This window comes from Rousettus aegyptiacus, unplaced genomic scaffold (genome assembly GCF_014176215.1).
Source record: "Rousettus aegyptiacus isolate mRouAeg1 unplaced genomic scaffold, mRouAeg1.p scaffold_m13_p_4, whole genome shotgun sequence".
In the NCBI taxonomy this organism is placed as follows: Eukaryota; Metazoa; Chordata; class Mammalia; order Chiroptera; family Pteropodidae; genus Rousettus; species Rousettus aegyptiacus.
In genome coordinates this window covers 40885436-40908591 of record NW_023416307.1, presented here as the reverse complement: position 1 = coordinate 40908591, position 23156 = coordinate 40885436, and the positions used below count along the sequence as shown (strand labels likewise).

General features: G+C 46.7%; 1 protein-coding gene and 1 long non-coding RNA gene across 7 annotated transcripts in view; one reads left to right on the top strand and one right to left on the bottom strand.

The window, feature by feature from the left end:
* The first annotated feature begins 60 nt into the window (after positions 1-60).
* Positions 61-3237, top strand: LOC118601687. The gene is made up of 2 exons (XR_004950510.1): positions 61-186; positions 3012-3237. It is a non-coding gene; the product is annotated as an uncharacterized LOC118601687 (long non-coding RNA).
* Positions 3238-5129: 1892 nt separating this feature from the next.
* Positions 5130-23156, bottom strand: part of LOC107504917 (endothelin-converting enzyme 2) — a 28857-nt gene continuing 10830 nt past the window's right edge. Inside the window, exons 1-19 of one of the 6 annotated variants that reach the window (XM_016134560.2) lie at positions 17474-17617; positions 17109-17195; positions 16628-16763; positions 16202-16417; positions 15599-15723; positions 15342-15488; positions 15123-15188; positions 12289-12477; positions 11751-11893; positions 11276-11390; positions 9803-9913; positions 8689-8787; positions 8510-8587; positions 7890-7993; positions 7544-7693; positions 7397-7464; positions 7023-7213; positions 6812-6907; positions 5223-6117 (exon numbers count right to left, since the gene is read on the bottom strand). In XM_016134560.2, coding sequence (XP_015990046.2) covers positions 5941-6117; positions 6812-6907; positions 7023-7213; positions 7397-7464; positions 7544-7693; positions 7890-7993; positions 8510-8587; positions 8689-8787; positions 9803-9913; positions 11276-11390; positions 11751-11893; positions 12289-12477; positions 15123-15188; positions 15342-15488; positions 15599-15723; positions 16202-16417; positions 16628-16763; positions 17109-17195; positions 17474-17515 — 2340 coding nt within the window. In that variant the 5' untranslated portion in view covers positions 17516-17617 and the 3' untranslated portion in view covers positions 5223-5940. Of the gene's footprint in view, positions 6118-6811; positions 6908-7022; positions 7214-7396; positions 7465-7543; positions 7694-7889; positions 7994-8509; positions 8588-8688; positions 8788-9802; positions 9914-11275; positions 11391-11750; positions 11894-12288; positions 12478-15122; positions 15189-15341; positions 15489-15598; positions 15724-16201; positions 16418-16627; positions 16764-17108; positions 17196-17473; positions 17619-23156 lie in introns of those variants that run through there. The other 5 variants (XM_016134561.2, XM_016134563.2, XM_016134567.2 and 2 more) reach the window with 5 other exon arrangements.

The following is a 23156-nucleotide window of genomic DNA, read 5'->3' as shown; positions in this document are numbered from 1 at the left end:
CCCCGGCCAAGGAGTCCCAGCCCTCGCCCCCGCCCTCGGAAGCCGCACGAAAACTACAATTCCCAGCCTCCCGCGCGCCATAAGCGCCGCCTCTTGACCTGGAGGAATGCCGCCGGACTACGATCTGGGACTCCAGTGTACTCGGTGCTGTAGGAGGTGAGCTGACTACGAGCTGAGAGACCACCCGTAAGTTTCCTCATACCTGTGTGATTAGCATCCACAGTGACACCCCAGCTGGCTGAGTGGTGGATGAGATTCTTGAAAGCCGGGACGCTTGATTGCCGTCTGCATGAAGTTTTTATAATCTATGTGTAGCCCCACATATCACTGTGGAACATTTCCCCGCCACACCCCCAGTCGAAGGAGAGTGATCTAATATTACCGTGAGAATATGGCTACTATCTTAACTCCACTTGCGAAGCCGGGTAGAGTAGAAATTAATACATACAGCCTTATGCTCCAGTGCTAAGTTTCAGAGCTAAAAATAGAACAAGACAAGGCCTTTGCCCTCAGCCGGCCTTTTGGTCTTCCTCTTCCTATCATGACTTAGAAGGGGTGTGACTACTGATTATGTGTCCAGATTGATTTGAAATATTACATATTGTTCTCACAATCTTTTGAGCTTGCTAAAGTTCCATTTTCCAGAAGAAATATAGTAAAAAGTAGAATCAGGATTTGAATGGACATTGATCTTTCCGTCTTTCGAGCTCTTAACTGTTTCAGGCAAACCTCAGAGTTTCTTCTTCAATTGAATTGTATGTATCTAGAATTGAGAGAGAAGGAAGTAATTCTCCCCTTCATCTGGTGAGAACACTCACCGTTTCCCCTGGAGTCTTATGAGTTCTCAGACATTAAAGAATGCAGAAAGTTTGTTTAAGGGAAAAAAAAAATAAACTTTAACATAGCATAGTTAGCACTGAATGAATGTCGGCTAAATATTTGTATACATATAGATGTAAAGGTCTGAAGCCCATTTTAAAGCCTGTTGCTCTTTTCCACTCAATGCTAGGATTCAGGGGACAACTTTGCATTTACATCGCCACTGACTCCCCCAGCCCTTGTCTGCAGCAAGTTCAAGATGTCCATATGTTGTCATGTTTTCTTCAGTCATCTTAAAGATCTTTCTCCTAAATCTCTTGTTTTTCCATGACGTCCTTCTATCAGTTGACTGATTTTGTCTTTTATACCAGTCTTGTCCCAACCAGCACCTAAGAGGAGATAGGGTGATATAGTATAAAAGCTATTAATAGCTAGCTGGTGAGTCCAGGGAAGAGTATATGAGTGTTTATTGTACTATGTTTCAACTTATTGTGTGCTTGAAATGTTTCAGAATAAAAAGTTGAGAGTGAATGGGAGAACATAAACTAGAGAGACACATCTGGTTTTTAAAACCATATTCTGCCCTTCATTAGTTGTGATAACTGGGAAGTTTTCTAACCTCTCTCAGCCAAGTTTCTGCCTCTGTGAAATGTGGGTAATAAAGTATCTCTCTCATAAGTTGTTATGAGAATGAAATAAGACAGTGTGTATAAAGTGCCTAGCTAGGTGCCTGGCAACTGGAAAGCAGGCAGTTGTCATTTTCCAACTACCTCAGATTTGCAGGGCTGTGGTAAACATTGTTTCCTGCTTCCCACCTCCAACCACTCAAGGCTCAAAGCCCTTTAGGCAAATGCAAATATCTGGCAGTTATTTTCAAGGCCTCAAAATAACATTGATGTCCTGTCTCAAGCTTCATTTCAATCATATTGCCCTCCCAAAAGCACGTCTTCCTACCATTTGACCAAACTCCCAGCCTTATGGCCAAATTGCTCTCCAATCAAGGCCCGGCTTGTCACCTGTCCCTTCCTACCACCTTTCTTCAAATTGTATCCACGAGCCTTCCATGCTGCCTCTAAACTCATGGCCTTAGATATAGAGTTACACATCTAATGGATGGCTCTACTCATCTGAGAACTATTTAAACCAAAGTATCACTTACATAACACCGGAAGTGTTCCTAGCAGGACACCATTGCCCCATTTTCACTGGGTCGCTACTTTCTTCCTGCAATATTTTCCAGTCAGATTGCACTATGGTCCTTCTTACTGTTAATTTGCAGAATAACAAATATTCCAATCCCTTCTTTTCATACATACTGTTACAACTTCCCTTCTTCAGACACTCGCCTCGCATTATGCCCTTTTCACCTGCCCCTTCTGATCATCCTAAACGTTTTGCCATTTCTGAACTTGCCCTGCCCTTCAAGCTGATCAGCCTTTTCACGTTACTATTCTTTCTGTATGGAATACCCTTCACTGTTTTCAGCTAACGAATTCTCCCATCCTCTTCACTCCAGTCACCTATTTAGAAAGGTTTTCCTGTTCTACACATCAAGTTATTCATTTCTTCCCTATGTTCCCACCATGTTCGATACATACCTCTCCCTCCCTAGACTCTGAACTCTTGAAGGACAGAAACTGTGTCCTGTTCATGTTTATGCCCCTAGCACCCAACCCGTTGCAGCCTTGTAGGCCTTGACAAATATTTCTTGAATTCCTTTTCAGGTCATCTTTATGTATAATAATGGCCCAGCAGGGACTTTTTTTGGAGCCCAGAGCTAGGCATTGAGAATGTGTTTGGGTTCTCCATTTATGAGTCACAATAGTGACTGAAACTGTGCTTATTTTACAGGGGACTCCCTTCCAGCCTGTCATTTCCAGTGTGAAATCATATTGTTTGGCATATGTTACCTAATTGTGCATGAGAATTACTCTAACTTCCCAATGGGACGGTGTAGAGTATGGCCCAACACCTTACCAATAACTGCTCTCGTGGTCCCCCAGGAGCACCATCCTTTAATCACCCTCTTAACACACCAGGGCATATCACAGAAGCATATTCATCAGTTTGGTAGGGTTACTAAGGGTGAAGTTCTGTCACCTGATGTTCACCTTGCCACTGGAACTAAGAACCTACAGAGTACTCAACAAACAGGTGCTATCTGGCTTAATTTCAGCTCAACATGTGCCTAGGTTTCTTGCAGCTTCCCGATTGTCACACGTGCTGACCCAGGGGAGCTGGGTAAAATGGAAATGCACCTGCTGGTGATGATCTCACTTGGAAGTACAATGAAATTGCCCAGGAGAGAGATGTCTATGCTTGAGTCTAAACTCTGTCATGACTTAGAAGACTAAATGGTGGCAATTAAGAGCATCTGGGTCCCAAATATTATTTTAATAAAATTTGACTTATCTGTCATTGGGCATTATGTAATCTTTTCCCTTAGTTTCTCCACTTATAAAATAGAGACGGTGATAGAACATCCTTATAAGTTATTGTGAGAATTTAATGGGATGATGTTTTTAAAGTGCTTAGCATGAGCTTAAGCAAAATAGAGACTCAATAAATGAAAGCTTATAATAATTATTAGTAGTAGTAGACATTTTGACCTTTCTGCAAATACGGAGTTTTTATGTCACAGTGGCCAGCTGGTCAGCATCCTAAGTTGGCCTCTGAAATCAGATGTCAAGGGAAGGGCAAGGCTTTATTCTACCAAGCCTCTCTCCTCACTAGTTATGCTATGTGACATAAATCTCATCCTCTATGCAACACTGAAACTTTGCACATCAGTTCTTGATATTTCTTTGAGTTTCAGAATTTGCTAAGCCATGAATTCCTTCTTAAAACATTAAAGCTGAACTGGTCCTCTGACATCATCTCATCCAACTCACTAATTTACAGACTGCTAAGGATAACGAGCCCTAAAAAGGGGATGAGTCATGCCTAATGTCACACATTTAGGGGATGGCAAAGCTAGAGCCAGAAACAGGTTTCCCAATGCAATGGCCTTCCTATTTCCAATTCATTTTGCTCTCCATCCTAGAGTTGTGCTCTCAGAGGCTCAAGCCATACCTTTCCTTGGTCTTAGAGTTCCTGAGGCCACTTTGTTGTTTTCTGAGCAGCTACTAACTTGACAGGGGCTAGAATATAGCTCTTTATGGGGAGAGTCTGGTGCTGGGACAGGATACAAAGTGCCAGACACATGCTAGTGCCATCACCAGGACTAGGAACCCCAGCACCAGTCACTGGCAAAGCGTCATTCTTACCTTTACAAATTCAACAAACACACCCCCACTGTGGGGAACACTAAGTTTTAAAGAGAACTGAGACTGGACTCTTTCCACTGTTTTGCTCTAGTTATCATTTTACAGATAAAGAAACTGAGGCTCATGGAGGTTAGGGAACAGGCTCAGGTTCACTATATCAGAGCTTTGATTTCAATCCATGTCTCTTTGACTTCAGTGAAGTGGTTAGAGTTATATCTGTAAAATGGAAACTGGAGCACTTACAAAATATGTTGTTATGAGGATCACATGAGCTCACGAAGGTGAAAGTGCCAACAGAAGAAGAATCACAAGGGAAGTAACCACCTTATTCATCTTTGCATCACCAGTGCCCGTTGATAATCAAGACACTTTAAGAAATTTATTTATGAATGTATAAATTGATAAATGAATGAATGAATAAAGAATGAGCCACCTAGCAGAAGTGCTTGAAACAAGAGGTTTCCAATAAATACTTCTTTCCCTCCCTCGCTCTGGAGAGTAGCAGCCGTATCTGTAATCTCTGCGCCTGGTACTTGATAGGCATTAACGAGTGTATGTAGGTGAGATGAGTGACTCTCAGGAGCACTAAGCCTTTGAGGCCATGGGGAAATGTGTGTCTTTTCCGCCACAAGCAGAGGCTGGTGCGCTGAGCTTTCCTTGGACAGGGCTTTCCTCCATCGTAGGGTGAGGGCCACCCATCTTTCAAGCCAACCCTGGCCCAGTAGTTACGCAGACGCAGTTTCAGGCCCAGCCACATACACCAGGTGAGAGCAGTGACAAATCCCTCAGATGTAGAATAGCCAGCGATGGGACTATGGCCACCAGTGAGCAAAGAATGTACTCCACCCAGTCAGACCCAACTTAATTCCATTCCTCCATGTTGCCTCTTTCTCTGTCTTCTTGGGGCTTCAAATCTCAGTCTCCTGTCTGATTAGTGAGTAAATGAGTGTCCAGAAGAATGCCTGGTGTATGGTAGGTGCTCAATAAATATTGGTGGAATGAGTAAATGAATAAATGAAAACAAGACTGAAGGAAGAGACGGGCTGAGTGATGTGTGTCTATTTATTGGCACAGGGTCCTACAGGGCCAAGACCACTCCCTCCCCACCCTCTTCCTGTAAAAATAAACTCTGTCCTTTCCTCTCCCTGCTCTGTTTCTCTGCTTAGTCCAAGGAGACTCAGTCACCCCCTAAGATGTGTGCCCCAAGACATAGGAACTAGCATTCCCTATACATACACATTTCCCCTCTGAGTCCAGGGAAATCAGGAGGCAGCAGGAAAGCTTGTAAAGGCCCACAGGCTTCCACTAAGAGATGAGCACAGTTGGTCTGTCAGTGAGGGTTGGTAGTATGAGAAGCAGCAGCATGGGGAGCATGGGGTGGAAGGCAGCCCCTAAGGGGGTTGCTCAAAGAAGCTGAGTCCACTCCCAAGTGAGCACTGTATGAGCCTCCAGGAGAAGCACAGGAGACACACCACATAGGCCCTGCATGGTCAGAGTGTGGCAGGCTCAGCAGGCCCCATGGCCACCAAACCCAGTGAGCTTGGGACCACAGAGGCTAACTCCTTCCTGTGGGAGCTGGTGCCCCTCCACCACCACCCAGGCCTCCTCCAGGCAAAGTGACATGGAAGGATGTCATAGTGAATAGTGGGGGCTCTGATAGAGGCAGGGGCACCCCCAAAGCAGAGGCACAATGTGGTGGTTGAGCAGGGACTGGGACTCATGTCACCTGTTGTGTGGAGGGGCTGGACACAGCCTAGTTGGCATTTGCCTTCTCCAAACTCCAGAGCAAACAGCTTTGCTGGGCAAGCTTCCCCAGGCCCTAGCAGCAGCTGGCCATTTCTCCCCATACCCAAGTCTACCACACTTCACACAGCTGTCCTGGGTTCATGGGGGAGCCGACTGGGCAGCCGAAGTGCCGCAGAAAGTCACGGGAGTTGGAGAGAGTGCCCAGCACACGGAAGCGGGCAGGGCTGTGGGGATCGGTCACCAGCCCCTCGTGAGAGCTCTCGGGTGTGCGGACTGAACACCACACCTGTGGACCAGGACAGACATGGGGACATGTGGCGTCTAGTATAGGCAGGGCCACAACTTAGCTGCAGCAGAGCCATCCCAGGAACACAAACCAACACTGCCCTGCCCCTCAGCTCAGGAGGCCTCAGGGACAACGCAGTTGCTCAGCCAGCATCTCAGTCCTGACCCCTTGCTGTCAGCACTAACAGAGGGGACCGCACCCTCCCTCCAAAATTCCTTGAAGGCCTTTCAAAGCTGCCCTGGAAATGGGGTTGCCCAGGATGGGTATATCTGAGGGGAAGAAGCCCAGTCCCTAGGCTGTCTGCTATAGTGCAAAGTACCTGGAGGAGACCCTGCCCGAGTCACGCTCTGCCACTTACTTTATTCTGGAGTAGCCCTGGACCAGCTACTTTGTCCCTGAACTTTAGTTTCCTCCTCCACAGCCACCTCACAGGAACATGGTAAGGATCAATCCTGCTCCCCACCCTTTCTCCCTCAAACGGGGCCCTGCCCTTTGAGATCTACAAAAGCCCCCTCACAAGCTTTGGTGGGCCCCAGCCAAGAGGCTCTGAGCTTGAGGCCTCCCCAGGCCACTTTCCACGCCCCAATTTTTGCCCCATTTCCCAGTCCCTTTCCTACATGCCCCAGACTTCTAATGACATGCCCAGAAGAGAGAGGGAGAGTGGCAGATCCCAGGCCACCCAGGAGGGCAATACCTGGGCAAATCCCACAAAGAAGAGCTGGTGGTTGGTGAGTCCCACAGCTGGCAGCTGCTGCTCTTCTCCATGCTTCCTCAGCCATGCTTTATAAGCCTGGGGTTGGGTACAGGGGTAACAGTTCTGTCAGGGCCTGCCTACCACCTCCACCCAGCACCCTCCCCACCTCAGGGTGGGCCTCAGCCACTAGAAGGCTGGCCAGGTTACTCACATTGTAGGCAGCCTTAAGCCCCCCATTGTCAGCAATGTTCTCCCCCAGTGTCTGGCGGCCATTGAGCTTCTCCCCATTGACCTGGTACTGGCTGTACTGCTCTTCCATGCAGGCCGTGTGATTCTGGAAGGCTGCCAGTGACTCATTCTGCCACCATGGCCGCAGGTTCCCTTCTTTGTCATACTCACGCCCTGAGGAAAATGAACCTTTGCACCCCACCAAAACCAGAGCTCAACCCTTGGGGTCAGAAGCTCCCCCATCCACCTTAATCCACAGACTCCAGGGTCCCTAGGGACTGCCCTCAATATCTCAAGGCTTTGCAGAAGCCACTGGGAAGTATAGGCTGTGGAGAGGACAACTCCATAGGCCTCTACCTTGGTCATCAAAGGCATGTGTCAACTCATGGCCCATCACCACGCCAATGCCACCAAAATTCAGAGCCCTGGTAGGTGAGGAATGCTGAGTGAGGTCATGGTGAGGGGGACTTCTGGATCCCACCTCCAGCCCTGCTCCCAGCCCACCATGTTCCCAGCACCCAGTCCCTCCTGCCTCCGACACACTTAGGGTGGTTGCGGGCATAGAAAGGGGCCTGCAGGATGCCGGCAGGGAAGACAATTTCATTCTTGGTTGGAAGGTAGTAGGCATTCACTGTCTGCGGGGTCATGCTCCACCTGGGGATGGGGGAAGGAGAGAGAGAGAGGCTGCAGCTCTTGACTCTCCTGCAGCTCCTCCCAGGCCAGCAGCCCTGACCTACCTCCTGCAAGGACCCGTGTCTCTGGTTTGGGATCAGCTTGCCCCCAGCCCCAGCCCTGGAAATCTCCCCTGCCTCTCTTGCTGCCCCAAGTGTCTGCGGCCCTCTATTCTCACTGGTCCCGGCTGGGAGGCTTTCGGAGCTGGTCAGCCATCACTTTAGCAGAGAAGTTGTACAAATTCAACATGTTCTGGAAGAAGGAATCTTCGGAGACTTCATACTATGGAAATGATGGGAAGTAAGCAAGAGAACATGTCGAAGAAGATAATAGGCCCAGCTGGGCTAATGATTACCACTGAGCCTCAGCTTCCTCAACTGAAAAGTGGGAGTAAAATATCTAGTAAATAATCATCAATACTTAAAGAGTACTTATGAAGTAGGTGCTTTTTTTTTTTTTTTTACATACTGCCTCCTTTTATTCTTACAACAACACTAATTTACAGATGAGGAAACTGAGGCCCAGAGAGGTTATATAACTTATCCAAGATTACACAGGTAGAGGTAGAAACAGGATTAACTCGGGTTTGACTACAAATCCCTACTGGATAACACTGCATTGTACTACTGTCAGGCTTTCAGCCTGGCACAGAGCCAGCACTTGAGTACTGTCAGTTGCCTGCATTGCCTTTAAAAAAAAATATCAACAAGAACCTCCTTCTCTCCTAGTGCTTGAGTCCCTATTACTGAGCCCAGAAAATAATGCTAAGGTTCAAAAGTGGTGAGCAGAGGTACTCACCCCATCATAAACATCATCCAACTCTTTAGGCTCCAGGATGAAGTCTGGGAAGCCAATCATATCATAGATGGCATCTGCCTGAGGAGAACATGGTTAAGGGTTTCCCTCCCTAGGCTCCCCCAAAATCGTATCCTCCATCCCCACCTCAAGATGGCGCCCCAACCCTGGCCACAACTCACTTTCTCTTTGGCTGCCTGGCGAGTCTTCTCATCCATCCAAACCAGCTGTCCCAGGGCCTCCTCAAAGGCAGCCCGGATCTCGCTGATCATCCCCTCTGCCTGGGAAAGAAGAAGCACAAATCTGCCTCCCATTCGCTCTAATGAATCCTTTCTCCCTGTCCACCCTTGTGCTCCATCCCTGTCCTTCCAGGGAAGCATGTGGGCGTGCCCAGATTCTTGAAACAAGGCTGAGCATATGGGGAGAATGAGAAGGAAACATGATTTGTGAAGGTACTGGGACTATGGGCAGCATTTCCTCATTAATAAAATTTAATTGGTAAGTTAACTGAATTAATATTATAATTTATTATTAAATTATAATGCTTAAAAAGTATTAAATTATAATTGTTAAAATTATTATTAAAAAACAGTTCACTGCTTTTTATCTGATTATGAAGGGAAGGCATTAAGAGCAGTAAATCTGGAAAATTGAGAAGAATCAAAGAAGAAAATAGGCTACTTAGAATCCCTCACTCAGAGGTCACATTTTGACTATCTACTTACTTCTAGTGTCTTCCTTGCCCAGATGTACATATGTATTATGGAACTATCTTATACAACTATACACACACACACGCACACACACACACACACACACACACACACACACACCTTACTATATATAGTAACTTACTTTTTTCACTTAAAGATGTATTATCAATTTTAAGGCTGCATCATAGTCCAACTTACCCACAGTTTTTTTTCATTCCCCTATGATTGGACCTTTAAGATGTTTTTATTCTCCCTTATTATAAACAACATTGCCACAAATATCCTTGTAGATAATACTTTAAGCACATCCATGATTATCTCCAAATAAATAAATAAATAAATAAATAAATAAATAAATGGTTTTTCTATGTAAATAAGTAAGCAAACTCATTATGGAAAATTTGGAAAATACAGAGAATTTTAAAGGACAAGAAGAATCCTCCATAATCCCCACACCCAAAGTAATCACTATTAATTTATTAATGAATTTCCTTCACGATGTTTTCCTAAACATACACACAAATATGAACAGTGAATTTTAACTAAAACAAGGGGTAGTGTTGGAAGAACCCTGAAGACTCACAATTTCCTTGCTCTGCCGGTCAAACGTGGCCTTCACAAAAAGGGAGCCCAAAGCGAAACCAAGAGCGTCATCTGTGTTGGAGATGCAGGTCTGCCACCTTGGCATGCAGGACTGTAAAGGACAAAGAGCCAGGCCTCCCAGAGATGGCTCTTTCCTCCAAGCTGAGGGCCTTTCTCTGTCTCTGTCTCTTTCTCTGTCCAGCTCCTCTTGGCTCTGAACGACAGAGGCCTAGGTTTGGGGTGTCTCTCTCTTGGACACCAAGGAAAATGAGGAGTAACATCACAAAGTGTGCCAACTCCAGCAGCAAAACTTCAGGAGCAACATGTATGCTGCCCACTCTGTTCTCAGCACTCTCCTCTTAAGTTTCTAAGACTCCCACTGGGGTCCAGACATTTCTTTGCTCAGCTCCACATTTCAGTCTTCTATCCAGTCAGTCCTCCATGCCAGAAACCTGGGAGTCACCAGTTTCCCCCATTTCCCTCCACCTACATTCAATCTATCACCAGTTTCTACAAACTCTACTTCTTAATCTTCTCCCCTGTCCACCCCGTTGCCACTTCCATGTCCTACAACACTATCATCTCTTGCCTGAAGATAGCCGTGGTGTCCTAACTAGACACTCCGACTCTATCCTCATGTCCCCACCTCTGTTACTCCCTTCTATCTTCCATTTAGCTGCCAGAAAGATGACCTAACACATAAATCTAACTGGGTTACTCCTCTCCTTAAAACCATCTCATGCTTTGGACTGCTTACCACAACTTTCAGGTCCCTTCATGAAATGCCCCAGGCCCTCCTCACCCTCCTCAGCTTCTCAGCTGCCCTGTTTTCAAGCTCATACCAGAATCCATGCAAACCCACCACACTCCCTCTGGCCTCTGGGAATTTGCACATCCTGTTTCTTCTGCCTGGGGTGCCCTTCTCCTTTGTCTTCATGGAGAAGTCATTCTTCAAACTTCATTTCTTCAGAGAAGCCTTTCCTGACGACCCCCCGCCTTCCAGGCAGAATGTGCTGTCCCCACCTCTGTACTGTTACACAAAGGTCTTTCACTCAATGTGAGCACTTATCACCCCTGAATATAATATGGTTGTTTACATGTCCACTTTCCTCACTTACTGGAGCATCTTGAAACTAAGAACTGCATTTATTCATCATCTTCACCATCATCATCAAAGCTGAGTGCTGCCTATACATACCATGCTTGGGTAGGTGCTTCACTTACATTAACTTAGTCCTCATGACAACTCTGCAAGATATTCCTGTTTTACAGACCAGGAAATGGAGAGTCAGAGAGGCTGAGTGACATGCCTAAGGTTCCATAGGCTAAAAAATGTAAGAGCTGGTGTTGGAACCCAAGTCAGTTTGATTCCTAATTCTGTGCTTCCTACTATACCATACTATACCCAACACACAGTAGGTTTGAAGTATCAGCTAGACTGGGCCAAAAGTAAGGACAGAGAAAGAGAGCCCACCTTTTTAGTGCCATAGAGGGTCTCCAGCAGCTTCTCTTGTGCAGACTCAAAGCGTTGGTCCAGGCTTGAGGTTGTCTTCTGCACCAGATTCCAGATCAGGTAATTGTTCAGGACACTGGCATCCAGACCAGAACATAGGATATGGCAAGTGGGTTACTATTCCCACCTCCATGAATGTGCAAGCAGCAGAAGTTCTGAGAAGCATACGTGGGAGCTGTCCCAGAAACCCTCTGTCTCACCCTAGGACCACACATCTGCCTGTAGAAGTTAGGTTGGAGCAAGGTGTGGGAATACAGGTCATAAGTAGACCCTCCCCTCTGAAGCCCTGGCCTAAGAGAATAGCCCAAAGACATTCTGTTTACATGTTTGGAAGGTCCAGGGCCTTGTCAAATGCTGCTCTATTTGTCTGTGCCAGTTGCTTATGCCCAATTTCTGCCTGGGACCTGCACAGAGCCCGTGAGCCCCACCCGCACACCTTGGCTCCGTGCGGTTGATGAGCTCTGACACCTGCTGCAAATAATCCGTCCCATACACCACCACGGGCTCAGAGTCACCCAGCTCCAGCGGTGACAGCAAGAAAGACAGGAACTCCAGCCAGTCCATGGAAGGTGCCAAGGCCTACAAACAAAAAAATCTCAAGCCTCTCTGCCTACCCACTAGCTTCTGTCAGACCCTTTGCCTATTAATACAACGGAGCCTGGGAGCCCTTCAGGAGATGCTTCCATATCTCTTCTGATTGTTTCGTGGACATCTTATACAAGATGTTATAGGTTTCTAACATGATCACTCTGTGCACCCCCAGGAAACATAAAAGGGACCAAAGGATGGCCCAGTGAGAAGTAGCCTAAAATGGATACCACTTTTTTTCTAAGATAACAAAGCTGCAAACAGGAAGCTTAGAAAAGCAAAAAAAGGAGGAAAAGCTGCCTCAGGAAGATGACCTGAAGAGAAGCTGGGCAGTCTGTGCCAGGAGTTGGTCCCTCCTAGCTGTCTCTGTTCCCCAAAGGCCCCACCTGCAGCTCTGCAATGCTCATCTTGTGATAGATCTTCTCTTCATCCCGCCGCTGGTCCTGGGGCACTGTGATGTTTGCCACTTGTATCTCCAACTCCAGCACCTGCCGCATCTGCTCTCGCGTGGAGGCTGGCTGTCCACCTAGCAGCATCCCCAGTTCCTCCATATAGTCCAGGTATGCAGTGAGCACCTGTCAAAAACCAGAGTCATCCTCAGAGCCCAACAACAAGTCCTGCCCAAGGCTGAGAGGGTCTATTCTGGCTGCCGCCTCTGCTTACCATTTTTTCTGCTGGTCCTCAGCACTGCTCAGCATCGACTCCCTGTGGCCCTCCTCTCTGAGACCATTCCTTACTCCAGCCCCAAAACCCCACCCTGAGCTCCCTTAATCACCAAAGGCCATCTCCTCTTCCACTCTACTGAGAAGTTTTAGGTCCCTTAATATCCATTCTCTGTATTTCAAATTTTCTTTTTTCCACCTCTCCTTTTTCTTGCTGCTGTCAGAGGAAGAGTTTTGAGTATCAATACCAGCCCTTAAGGGGGATAATTTATTCAGCCAGTGATCTTGACCTCCACCCTGCTCACCTGACTTACCCCTTTCACCTCTCCCTACCTCCTGGCCTTCAGCTTAAGGCTGACTTTTGATACTTTTCTGAACCTTGCTTTACTCCTCAGTTTTTATCCTATCTGAACCTTTGGTGCTGCAGCTTCCCCTAGATGCTGGCACAGAAGACTCACTGCCCAAGACAACCAGCAACATGCAAACAGCCAAACTGGGTCTCTTCCGCACTCTCAAAATTCTCTCCTCCCCTGACTCAGGTGATGTCGAAACCACACATCTGTTCACACCACTTCTGAGTTTCTATTTCTTTTGGGATAAATGCTCAACTTGGCTCACAATGTTCATGCATAATGAGTCTATATATTTGTCCAGAAGGACTTGGACCTCTCTCCTAACTTGTTTTCCTCTATAGTCCATCAATGGGCCATACTCCTTTCTACCTCAGAGCCTTTGCATAAGCTTTTCTTTTTGTCTAGAACCCTCTCCCTTCACTAAAGTCAACCCTCATCCTAGGACTAGGCTGGCTACCTGTTACACTCACTCTCAGAATGCCATCCTTCTCCTCTAGAACAGTCCCACAAACTGTAAACAGGATCTACCGAGTAATTTCATGTCTTCTCCCTCACTTAGAGGATAGTGGCAATGTCTTGTTCACCACATGCCTCCAGGAGGATCTGGCTGAGGATTGCCCAGTAAGTGAGAATGAATGAAAGGATAAATGACTCTCCTGGTTGTTCTACTCCATACCAGTCTCCTTTGCTGCCCTCAAAAAAGAAGGCTCTCCTTCTCTTCTTTCTCTATTCTTCCCCTTTTTCTCATGTCTCCTAAAGCCTTTGTCTAAATCTCTAAGGAGATGTCCCTCAAGCCCACAGCTCCTTCCAGGTTCACCCTCTCTCCAGAACTCCATCCAGCTTTCACAGCTGCCTGATAACCGCTTCATAGAGACGGTACCCAGGTCCCTCAAACTCACATGTCTAAAATGAGTAACTCCCACTCCTTGAGTGTCTGCCACATGCAGGAGCATAGCTTGCATCCTGTCCCTTCAAACACTATATGAGGTAGAGTCTATGATCCCATTTTACAGATGGAAAAACAGCCTCCAAGAGCTAAATCAACTTGTACCAAGCTGCAGAGCTGGGACCGGGAATCAAGGTCAGTGTCCAAAGTCTTCCCTCTTCCTGTGACATCATACTGCCTCCTTTGCCCCATTGTGCCCTAAGCTGGTTCCCTCTACAGGCACCCTTAATTCTCTAAGGACCCTGCCATCCTACCACCATTCAGGCTGATAGCCTCAACTCACTTCACTTCTTCCTCCTCTACTCCTCTTTTCTATATCCAGTCACCAACAATTCACCATTCAGATTTGATTATGTCTCCTGCATCCTCCCCTTCCTAACCTTCCCTCTGCCACCTCCTCGATTTGAGTCCTTATAGACTCAAATATAGGCTGAGTCTATAAGTACTGCAGAGACTCTTAACTGATCTCCAGGCTCCCTCTGGCATCTACTTTCACACCCAGCCAAACTGGCTTCTCAAAGCACTAGTCAATCCTTCCCTGCTCTGGAGCGTGCAGTGGCTCTGAGGCCAGAACAACAACAACAACAAAAACTCCTCGGTGTGCCATTCCAGGTCCCTCTCATAACTAGATTCTACACATTTTTCTAGCCTCTGAGCTGCTTTCAGCTCTACATTTTGCCAAATTGAACCCCTTCCCATGGTCCAAACACATCTTAGCCTGTCCTTCTGTAACACTTTTGTTTAAATTGTTCTCTTTACCCAGCGTGCTACCACCCACCCATAGATAGTCTACAGAGCCTGGCTTGAATCTCATTAGGAAAACTTCTCTGGCTATCTGAGTCTCTCCTGAGTTCCAGAGACCCTCTTTGAGCCTTATTCTCGGATATCTAGGTTCATGATCCCACCTACACTGAGAGCTTCCTGTAACAGTGACTCTGAAACATATATCTCTGAATTCCTCCCGCTGCATTGACACAAAGCAGATGCCTATAAAATATTTTCCTGGGAGAATAAGAGGAAGGACTGAAGGGAGGGAGGGAAGGAGGGAGGAAAGGAGGGAAGGAAGGAGGGAGGGAGGGAAGAAAGAATGAAGGGAGTAAGAAAGAAGGAAGGGTAGTCCGCTCACTAGGTGACAGGACAGGCTCATGTTCCACCACCACCACCAACACCCACCCCTACCCTGGGCAAAGAGAAAAGTAATCATGGATCAGACTAGCTCAACAGGAGTTAGGGGTAGAGGTTCTGAGGATGCTCCTTACTTTCTCATTGGCAGTCCTGTTTAGGTAGTAATCTCGAGAGGGTAGAAAGAGCCCAGATTGGTCCACCTGAAACAGCAAGGTAAGGGGCTGAGCCCACCCCCACCGAAACCTGGACTCTTGTGCAAGGGGGGCCACCCCAGCCTGCCTATCATAGGGGAGTGGAGTCTGGGCTCAGTAAATGGTCCATAAGTCCCTCCCCACCTTTCCCCAGCCCTGTACCTGTATAACATTGCTGTTGGAACTCTTAGAGTCGGCACTGATGTAGACGGTGAAGAAGGGGGTGGCCCTGTAGGTCCCTGCTACTGCCTTCATCACCTCCATAAAGTTGTCTTGGTCCCAGGGCCCCGTAACATTCCAACCACCAATCTAAATAGAGACCATAGTGGAACCTTTGTCAGGGGCCCCCAAAAACTTTCTGGGGCCACATTCTCTTCCCGTCCTGCTCCCCCTGCCCGCAGCCCACCCAAGGACTCTACTTTTTCAATGAGGTCTCTCAGAGGCTGGGCTCCCAGCTCCTCAATGCGCTCCACCTGTAGGCAAGATAGGTAGAAGCGTTGTGTCTTCCTCTCAGCTTCACTGCTGGAATTGAAGGTGGTGTTTTCTGTGGAGTAGAATACAGGTCTGAGTGGCAACTATGTTAACTGCTGAGAGGGGTCCCGGGCCCTTACTTGGTCCCTCTTCTTTGTTTTCTCAAGCGGCAGTCTTCCTAATGTAGACCCAGGAAGACAGGCCGAAAACAGCAAAGTGTGGCTTCCTCTCTCTGTCCACAAACCACAAGCATTCAAAGGTCTCTAAGTACTACAGAGTCTCTGGTGTCTACCACACCTCAGCAGTTCTCCAAACCATACAGAGAGGCATCCCTCCATTATATTTAGAGGTCTTCTCCCCCGCCCTCCACCCAAACCCATCTCCACCTCTCAGGAGCCCTCTGCTCTATGCGCCCCCTACCCTAGCAGTGTTCCCAGTCATCCACTTATTAATTCATTTGTGGCCTTTTATTGAGTACCTACTAAGTGCCAAGCCCTGTCCTGGATATGAAGCACATACTAGGTACGAGCCTCCCTAACAGGCCCACTCACCAAGCAGGTGCTTCAGTATGGCCTGGTTCTGGTCCCAGAGGCTATTGAAGGTGTTCCAGCGAGAACGCCCATCAGGCAGGGGGTTCCTTCGAATCCAGCCTCCACAGGAGAATTGGTAAAAGTCCTCACAGGGGCTCACCGCACGGTCAAGGGACTCCAGGATTTTTCCAGCCACTCGAATGCAGGCCTCTGTGAGGCAGGTGCTATGGGATGGGTCTGTGACAGGGGACATGGCCACAGGGATAGGGGGCTGTCAGCCAGTCTGGGAAAGGCAAATGCTTAGACAGGAGCCATGACAGCAGGAAGGTTAAGAGGAAAAAGAAAAGCCGGGGAAAGGTGGCCCTAACTAGAGAATATCTTAGAGGCCCTTCAGCCTCCAGAGCCCCCACAGCTAGGAGTGCTGGTGAGAGGTGTGGACCCACCTACCTCTGTGATACTGGACCCCCAGGGCCACAAGGCAGCCTAGAAGCAGTGCAGCCAGCAGTACAGAGACACCTGCCAAGACCAGCTCCAGCTGGGTGTGCAAGCCTAAGAAGTGTCTTGTCCTCTTCTGGAATCCTACCTGGGGAACACAGGGTGACAGAGAGCTAGCAAGCTGCAGGTGGGGGGAGCGGGGATCCAAGACCACATAAGTCCTCCCAGAGGGTGAAGGCACAGCCAGTTTCCAAAGCCACGGAGCAAAGATGCTACTGGGGTTAGGGGCAATGAGGCAGGCTGAGTTAAGCCTTGAGCCTGTTTTGTGCAACGTCATAGCTTAGAATCGCCTCACCATAGTCCTAGCGCAGAGGCCAGATATGGAGCAAAGGTGGGGGGAGGTGACCCTCCAGGGCAGCCCAGAGCTGCTGGGTGTGCCAGGCGTCATGCCAGGGCTTGGGCCTGGTGAGGAAAGCGGAACCCCCTTGCCCACCTCCACGGCGTCCGGGGAGGCCCCGCCCTCTACGGGGGTTTCTGGTGAGTCTTCATCCCGCAGTGTGGACCGTTTGTATTCCACCATCTGCCAAACAGTCGGGGGCGCCAACCCAGGTCAGGCAGAGAGGGCTGTTTGCCCATGGCCCAGTCCCAGTGCCCCTTGCCCGGCCGGGCCACCTCCCGCCTGCAGCGAGGCCCTTCCCTCTTGCCCGGTTCTCTGGCCTGGGGTCCCTCCGATCCCCGTACCTCAAGGACGCAGCCCCTACTCCGGAGCCCCTGCCAGATGCCGCCTGTCCCTCGGCCTCACCGCCTCCCACCCGCCCGCCTGGGGCCTCTGTCTTGGAACCCGGGGTCCCTACTCACGTTGCTGCCGCCGCCGCCTAGCTCCTGCAGCGCGACGTTCATGGTGGAGTTGGGACAGGCGGCACCTCAGGGCCCCCGGAGACTGGCCCTCGCCCAGGCCGCGTCTTCAGTCCCCCGTCCGACCCCGCCGCCCGCCATCACAGCCACTGCCACAGTCCCTGGCTCCGGGGCCGTTGCCTCCCCTGCCTGCCCCAGCACCCCCGCCTCCCGCGGCGCCGCGCCCGGGGGTGTGGGTGTGGGGGAGGGGAGGAGCGCGCCCACCGCTCGCTGCCATCCGCAGCACCCAGACCACGCGCTGGGAGCCTGTGGCCCGACCCGCTGAGCTGCGCGAATATGCCGCCACAGCCGGAGCGAGCAGCCGTTCAGAAACGCCGGAGACCCCGCTCAGGGTCAGCACCCCATCCCAGCAGCACCCTTGGAAGCCACTCATAATTTACATTCCTTTGACTCAGACCCAAACCCTGCTGATATTTTTTGGCCCAAACTCCCAAACTGCAGGCCCTCTCCATCTCCTCTAAACACCTTTGAGAACTTATACCCTAGTGAGGAATATCTTCCCTCGGCAGTGCACACAGCCCCTCTTCAGCCAGCACATACAGAGCAGCAAACAGGAGCCGACCACATACAGGGTGTCCACAAGACATCTACACAGAGAGCAAGCACATAGACACAAAATAGGCAAGCAAGTACCCAGCCCAAACACAGTCCATGCATGCACAAGACATTCGCTGAATGTACATACTGCCTACTTACACACAATGTATCCGTATACATACACAAGGCTCCCCCAAACACACAAACTACACTGTGGTTCAGTACACACATGCCACACACATTACAACACACACACAGCCCACATTCTGACTCGGCTCTTACATGTTGCTCCAAGACCGCACTTTTACACTCCAAGATAATTGTTGTCATCAGATCGTCTCCCAAAGAGAGGGTTACAGATGGTGAAAAATTGGCAGGGAAAAAAACAGCCATCCACAGATATTTAAAGAAAAGACTTACTAACACTTTAAACTTGAGGAAAGCAAACGGTTTTATTTGGGAAGTTTACGAGGGGAAAAAAAAAAAACCAAGCAATATTTAACTGAAAGCAATAGTGTGGCATCTATGCATCTGCCATCTGCCTTCCATATTGTCATTCCTTAATCAGGCCTGGTGGTGTTGCAGTCTGCTGCACTAAAGAGTGCTTGGTGGTTTTTCTTTTTTTTTTTTTTAACCACAGTTTTTTTTTGTTTTTTGTTTTTTAAAGTGTCTCATCTCATCCTCCACCCTCCTACCTGACACAGTACATGAATTTGACCTGAGAAGACCTGGAGTGGTGGCAAATCCATAATCTATTTCTTAACTCTCACTTCAGTTCTCAAACATCTTGCTGCAGGTGGTTCTCACATGGAATGCTCTTGTGGCTGAGAAAGGGTGGATGATGAATAGATAAGGCCCAGAAATGTTGGATTGCTTTCTTTGCCATTTTGCACCCCAAACTGCATGTTCTGAAACGGGAGACAGTACAGTATTATAGTTAGGATGAAAGAGTCTGGATTCAGACTCAATTTCCTCACTTGTAAAGTTGAAACAAGAATAGTACCTATTTCAAAGGATTGTTGTGAGAATTAAATGAAATAATACTTGTAAAGTGCTTAGGACGGTGTCTGGCACATAATAGTACTCAATACATTAGCAGCTACTAGTGTTGTTGTTGTTGTTGTTGTTGTTGTTAAAATCCTATAGGTAGAAATAAGAATTGAAGGGCTGGAGGAAGCTTGTTCTATTACCCAGATAGTAGAGGAGACAGGTGGGGTCTAGGATAGTCAGATTCCCTGACCAAGAAGCTTTTACATCCAGCCAAACTGGGATCTGCAGCAGCCAAGGCCTTGGGATATCCACTTGTGGCAAGTCTCTGGAGTTGCTCATGTTCACTCTGGTGACAACGTGGCATCATAGCATTCACCTCTTCCCCCTCTCCCCACAAGACTGGATGAAGGGAAACATGGCAGCAGTGTTGGTCCTGCTCCATGGGAAATTCTACCAGGATATGTCCATGTGAGTGTAACCGAAGTTACTGTATATGGACTTCCTGACAACGGGCTCACTAGAAATAGTCCCGTGGCTACCGCAATGCCATGCTGGAAATAGCAAGCTTATACAGCACTTTACTATGTGCAAGCCACTGTCCTACATCCTTTACATCTATGTACTCATTTACCCTCATGGCACTTATGAGACCATTTTTTAAAATAAGGAAATTGAGGCATAGCAAGGTTAAAATTCACATGGTTAATAAGTAGCAGAGCTGGAATTCAAACCCAAGTGGTCTAGCTCCTTTCTGGAGGACAGTTTGGTAATATGAATCAAAAGGATGATATATTGCCTCCCAACAGTGGTTGCTAGTCTTTTGCCACAACCTTTCTGGAAGAGTAAGGGGAAACACATCAGTTTTAAGGTAGATATACCTGGACTCAAATCTGGGTTCAATTTTTTATCAGCAGTATGATATTTATCAAGTTACTTGAAATCTCTGACCCTTAATTTTTTTCATGTGTAAAATGGGAACAATTATCCCTATCCCAAAGAGTTGCCGTAAGAATTAAATGCAGCCACACATGAAAGAGCCTGTACCTACTTTTACAGTGTTCTCAGTTTCACTAGGCTTGGCCTAAATGGACATTTCCTTTCCATGCCTCTTTCATGATCTAAATCATTTATTATGCTCACAACTATTCTTCACTACATGTTAGGTACCCTATGTATGAGAGGCTTGAAGGTTGCTTTATTCTATAATTCTATTTTCTTTCCTCTGTGTTTATAATCTTTGATCCTCTTTTATTCTCTCATTCTATTATTTTTTCCTCTCGTCTGCTCTTTTCCTATAGGAGTAATCTTTTTTTCCCTCTAAATTGATTGTAAATTGAGAAGAAATGGACAATGGTTTATGTATTAAATTTACATGGATAATGTAGTCATGAAGATAACAAGAAACATTCATGTTCAATGTTGACAAAGATGAGGAATATGGGCACTCTCAGATATCGCTCGTGGCTTATAAATTGATACAAGTTTATTGTTAATATGAATCAATAGGTACAAGTGTACACAGTCTTTGATCCAGAAAGTATGATTCTAGGAAATTGTTCTAGGAAATAATGATTATCTACAGGATGTTTGTATCAACCAGCGTTTGCTATATAACAAACCTCCCTAAACTTCGTGAATTAAAATAGCAAACATTTATTCAGTGGTTTGACTGAGTGGGTCTTCAGGTCTAGGTCAGCTCAGCAGGAACTGAGTAATCTAGCTAAATGGCTTCATTTGCCTGTTTGGGCCTCAGCTAGGATGCCTGGACCCTGTGTTTATGTGGTCTCTCTTCCAATAAGCTAGCCCAGGCTTCTTCATATGGTGGCGTCAGGATTCCCAGCAACGAAAAAATGGGGCAAGCCCCAGTACATGAACACTTTCCAAGCCTCTGTTTGCATCACATTTGCTACTGTCCCTATTGGGCAAAGCGATTCAGAAGATCAAGCCCAGATTCAAGGTTAGAGAAATAGACTCTACACTGATTGGAAGAGCTACAAAACATATGGGCCATTTTTCCCTACAATATTTGTTCATCGCAGCACTATGATAACAAAAAATAAAGTACAATAAAGGAGAAATTCAACATCCAACAGTAAAGGACTTGTTGAAATAATATCGAACATCCATACAATGGAATACAATGCAATATTTACAAATGATGGAAAAGAAGAGTGAATGCTATGGGGAAATGTTCTCTATATAGTTAAGTCCAGGAGAAAAAGGGTTACAAAATCTTTATTTGTGAAGCAAAAAGTATGAAAGCACAGGTTTTTGTTTTTGTTTTTTGAAAGAGAGAGAGAGAGAGAGAGAGAGAGAGAGAGAGAGAGAGAGAGAGAGAGTGTGTGTGTGTGTGTGTGTGTGTAAGCCATGCTCTTATCTACTAAGTCAACTGATTTGTCTGGGGCCAGATGTGATGTTTGGTAAATGGACTATATTATTGTTTTAAACCTTTTTTAAAAATCATTAAAACCTCATTTTATTGCAAATGTAGTATACTCCAGAAGTACATAGAATAAAAGATGAAATTAATTCTGCTGAAATCTTGGTAACTTCCTCAGAGGTAACCATTATTAGCAGTTTGGCATATATCTTTCCAGATCTTTCTTTTATATGCATTTACATGCCAACACATACACTGCATGTGTAGGTATGTACGCATAGGTATGTCTATATACTTCTTTTCACATATATGAAACCCTATTCTACACTTGTTATTTGGTGACATTTTGGCAGGCCTTGGGGATCTTACCATGTTAATCCACAGATCTGCCTTCCTTTTTGGTGATTTATCAGCCTCTGCTAAATAGAATGAGTCCCAGAAATCCTCTCAATGGTGTAGGCTTCCTTTGAGTGGACGGGATGGCAGCAAAGAGCCTCCAGAGAGTTTAAGAAAGGTGGAACATAGTTATGGAAGATGTTAAAAGACCATCCCAAAATCACAAACTGGATGGCTTAAAATAGCAGAAACTTATTCTCTCACAGCTCTAGTGGCGAGAAGTCCAAAATCAGGATATCAGCAGGGCCATATTCCCTAGAATGCCCCTTGCATCTTCCATCTTCTAGTAGCCCTCAGCAATCCTTGGAGTTGCTTGACTTGCAGGCACATCACTACTATCTCTCCTTCCTCATCTGGCCTTCTTCCCTATGTGTATACATGTCTTTGTGCGCCTGTCCTCTTCTTATAAAGATACCAATAATTGGATTTAGGGCACACCCAAATCCAGTATTACCTCCTTTTAATTTAACTAATTACATCTGCGAAGACCCTATTTCCAAATAAGGTGACATTCTAAGAGTCCAGGTAGACATGAATTTTAGGTGGGATCCTATTCAACTCACTACACGGGCCTACAGTTTCTACTCAAATAAAAATGCCATTAATACTCAATTGTCAAAAGGCATATTATTCTGTTTAGAACATATGGATTGAGTCCGTTAGGTTTTGAGGAAGTTTCAATTGAGAAATAAAATGTGCACTCGCAAAACTCCAAACAAACTATTTTATTTTGATTATGAAAATGACTTTTTGTCTCATGGGCAGGGTTGGAGAACATCAGAATTTTAGACAGGGATCATAACTTAAAGAACCATTTTTAACACTTACACACATTTTTAACACATAACAGAAGTTTATATATTTCTCTATCTTTACGATTTTGCACTTATGTCTTTTGCTTTAATCATGATCCAGCACACACAGTGGGGACAAGAATAAAATTATTTAAGAAGAAGCTAACCAAATGAATTCTAAATTAAATTGTTATTCCTCCAATCTCCCTCATTCTGGGGCGGGGGTTGGGGGCGGGGTGGGAGGAAAATTGTTTCAATTCCCTAACCAGTGTTCTCATCTCATCCTTGGCAAGAATCCTTATGGCCCCTTTAGCATTTTTGGTAAGTGGCAGTCCATTACCTCCTGAAACAACTCATTTCACCTCAGTACAACAACTTCATCTACGAAATTGTTCTTAATGTAAGTTCTATCATCTCTGTGCTTCAGACTAGAACATGGAGGCTCAGAGGGGTATGCATATTATTCAAATGCATGAGGAAAAGATTGGAAGGATATATGTATATCAAAGGTTTGGAGTGATTTTCTATA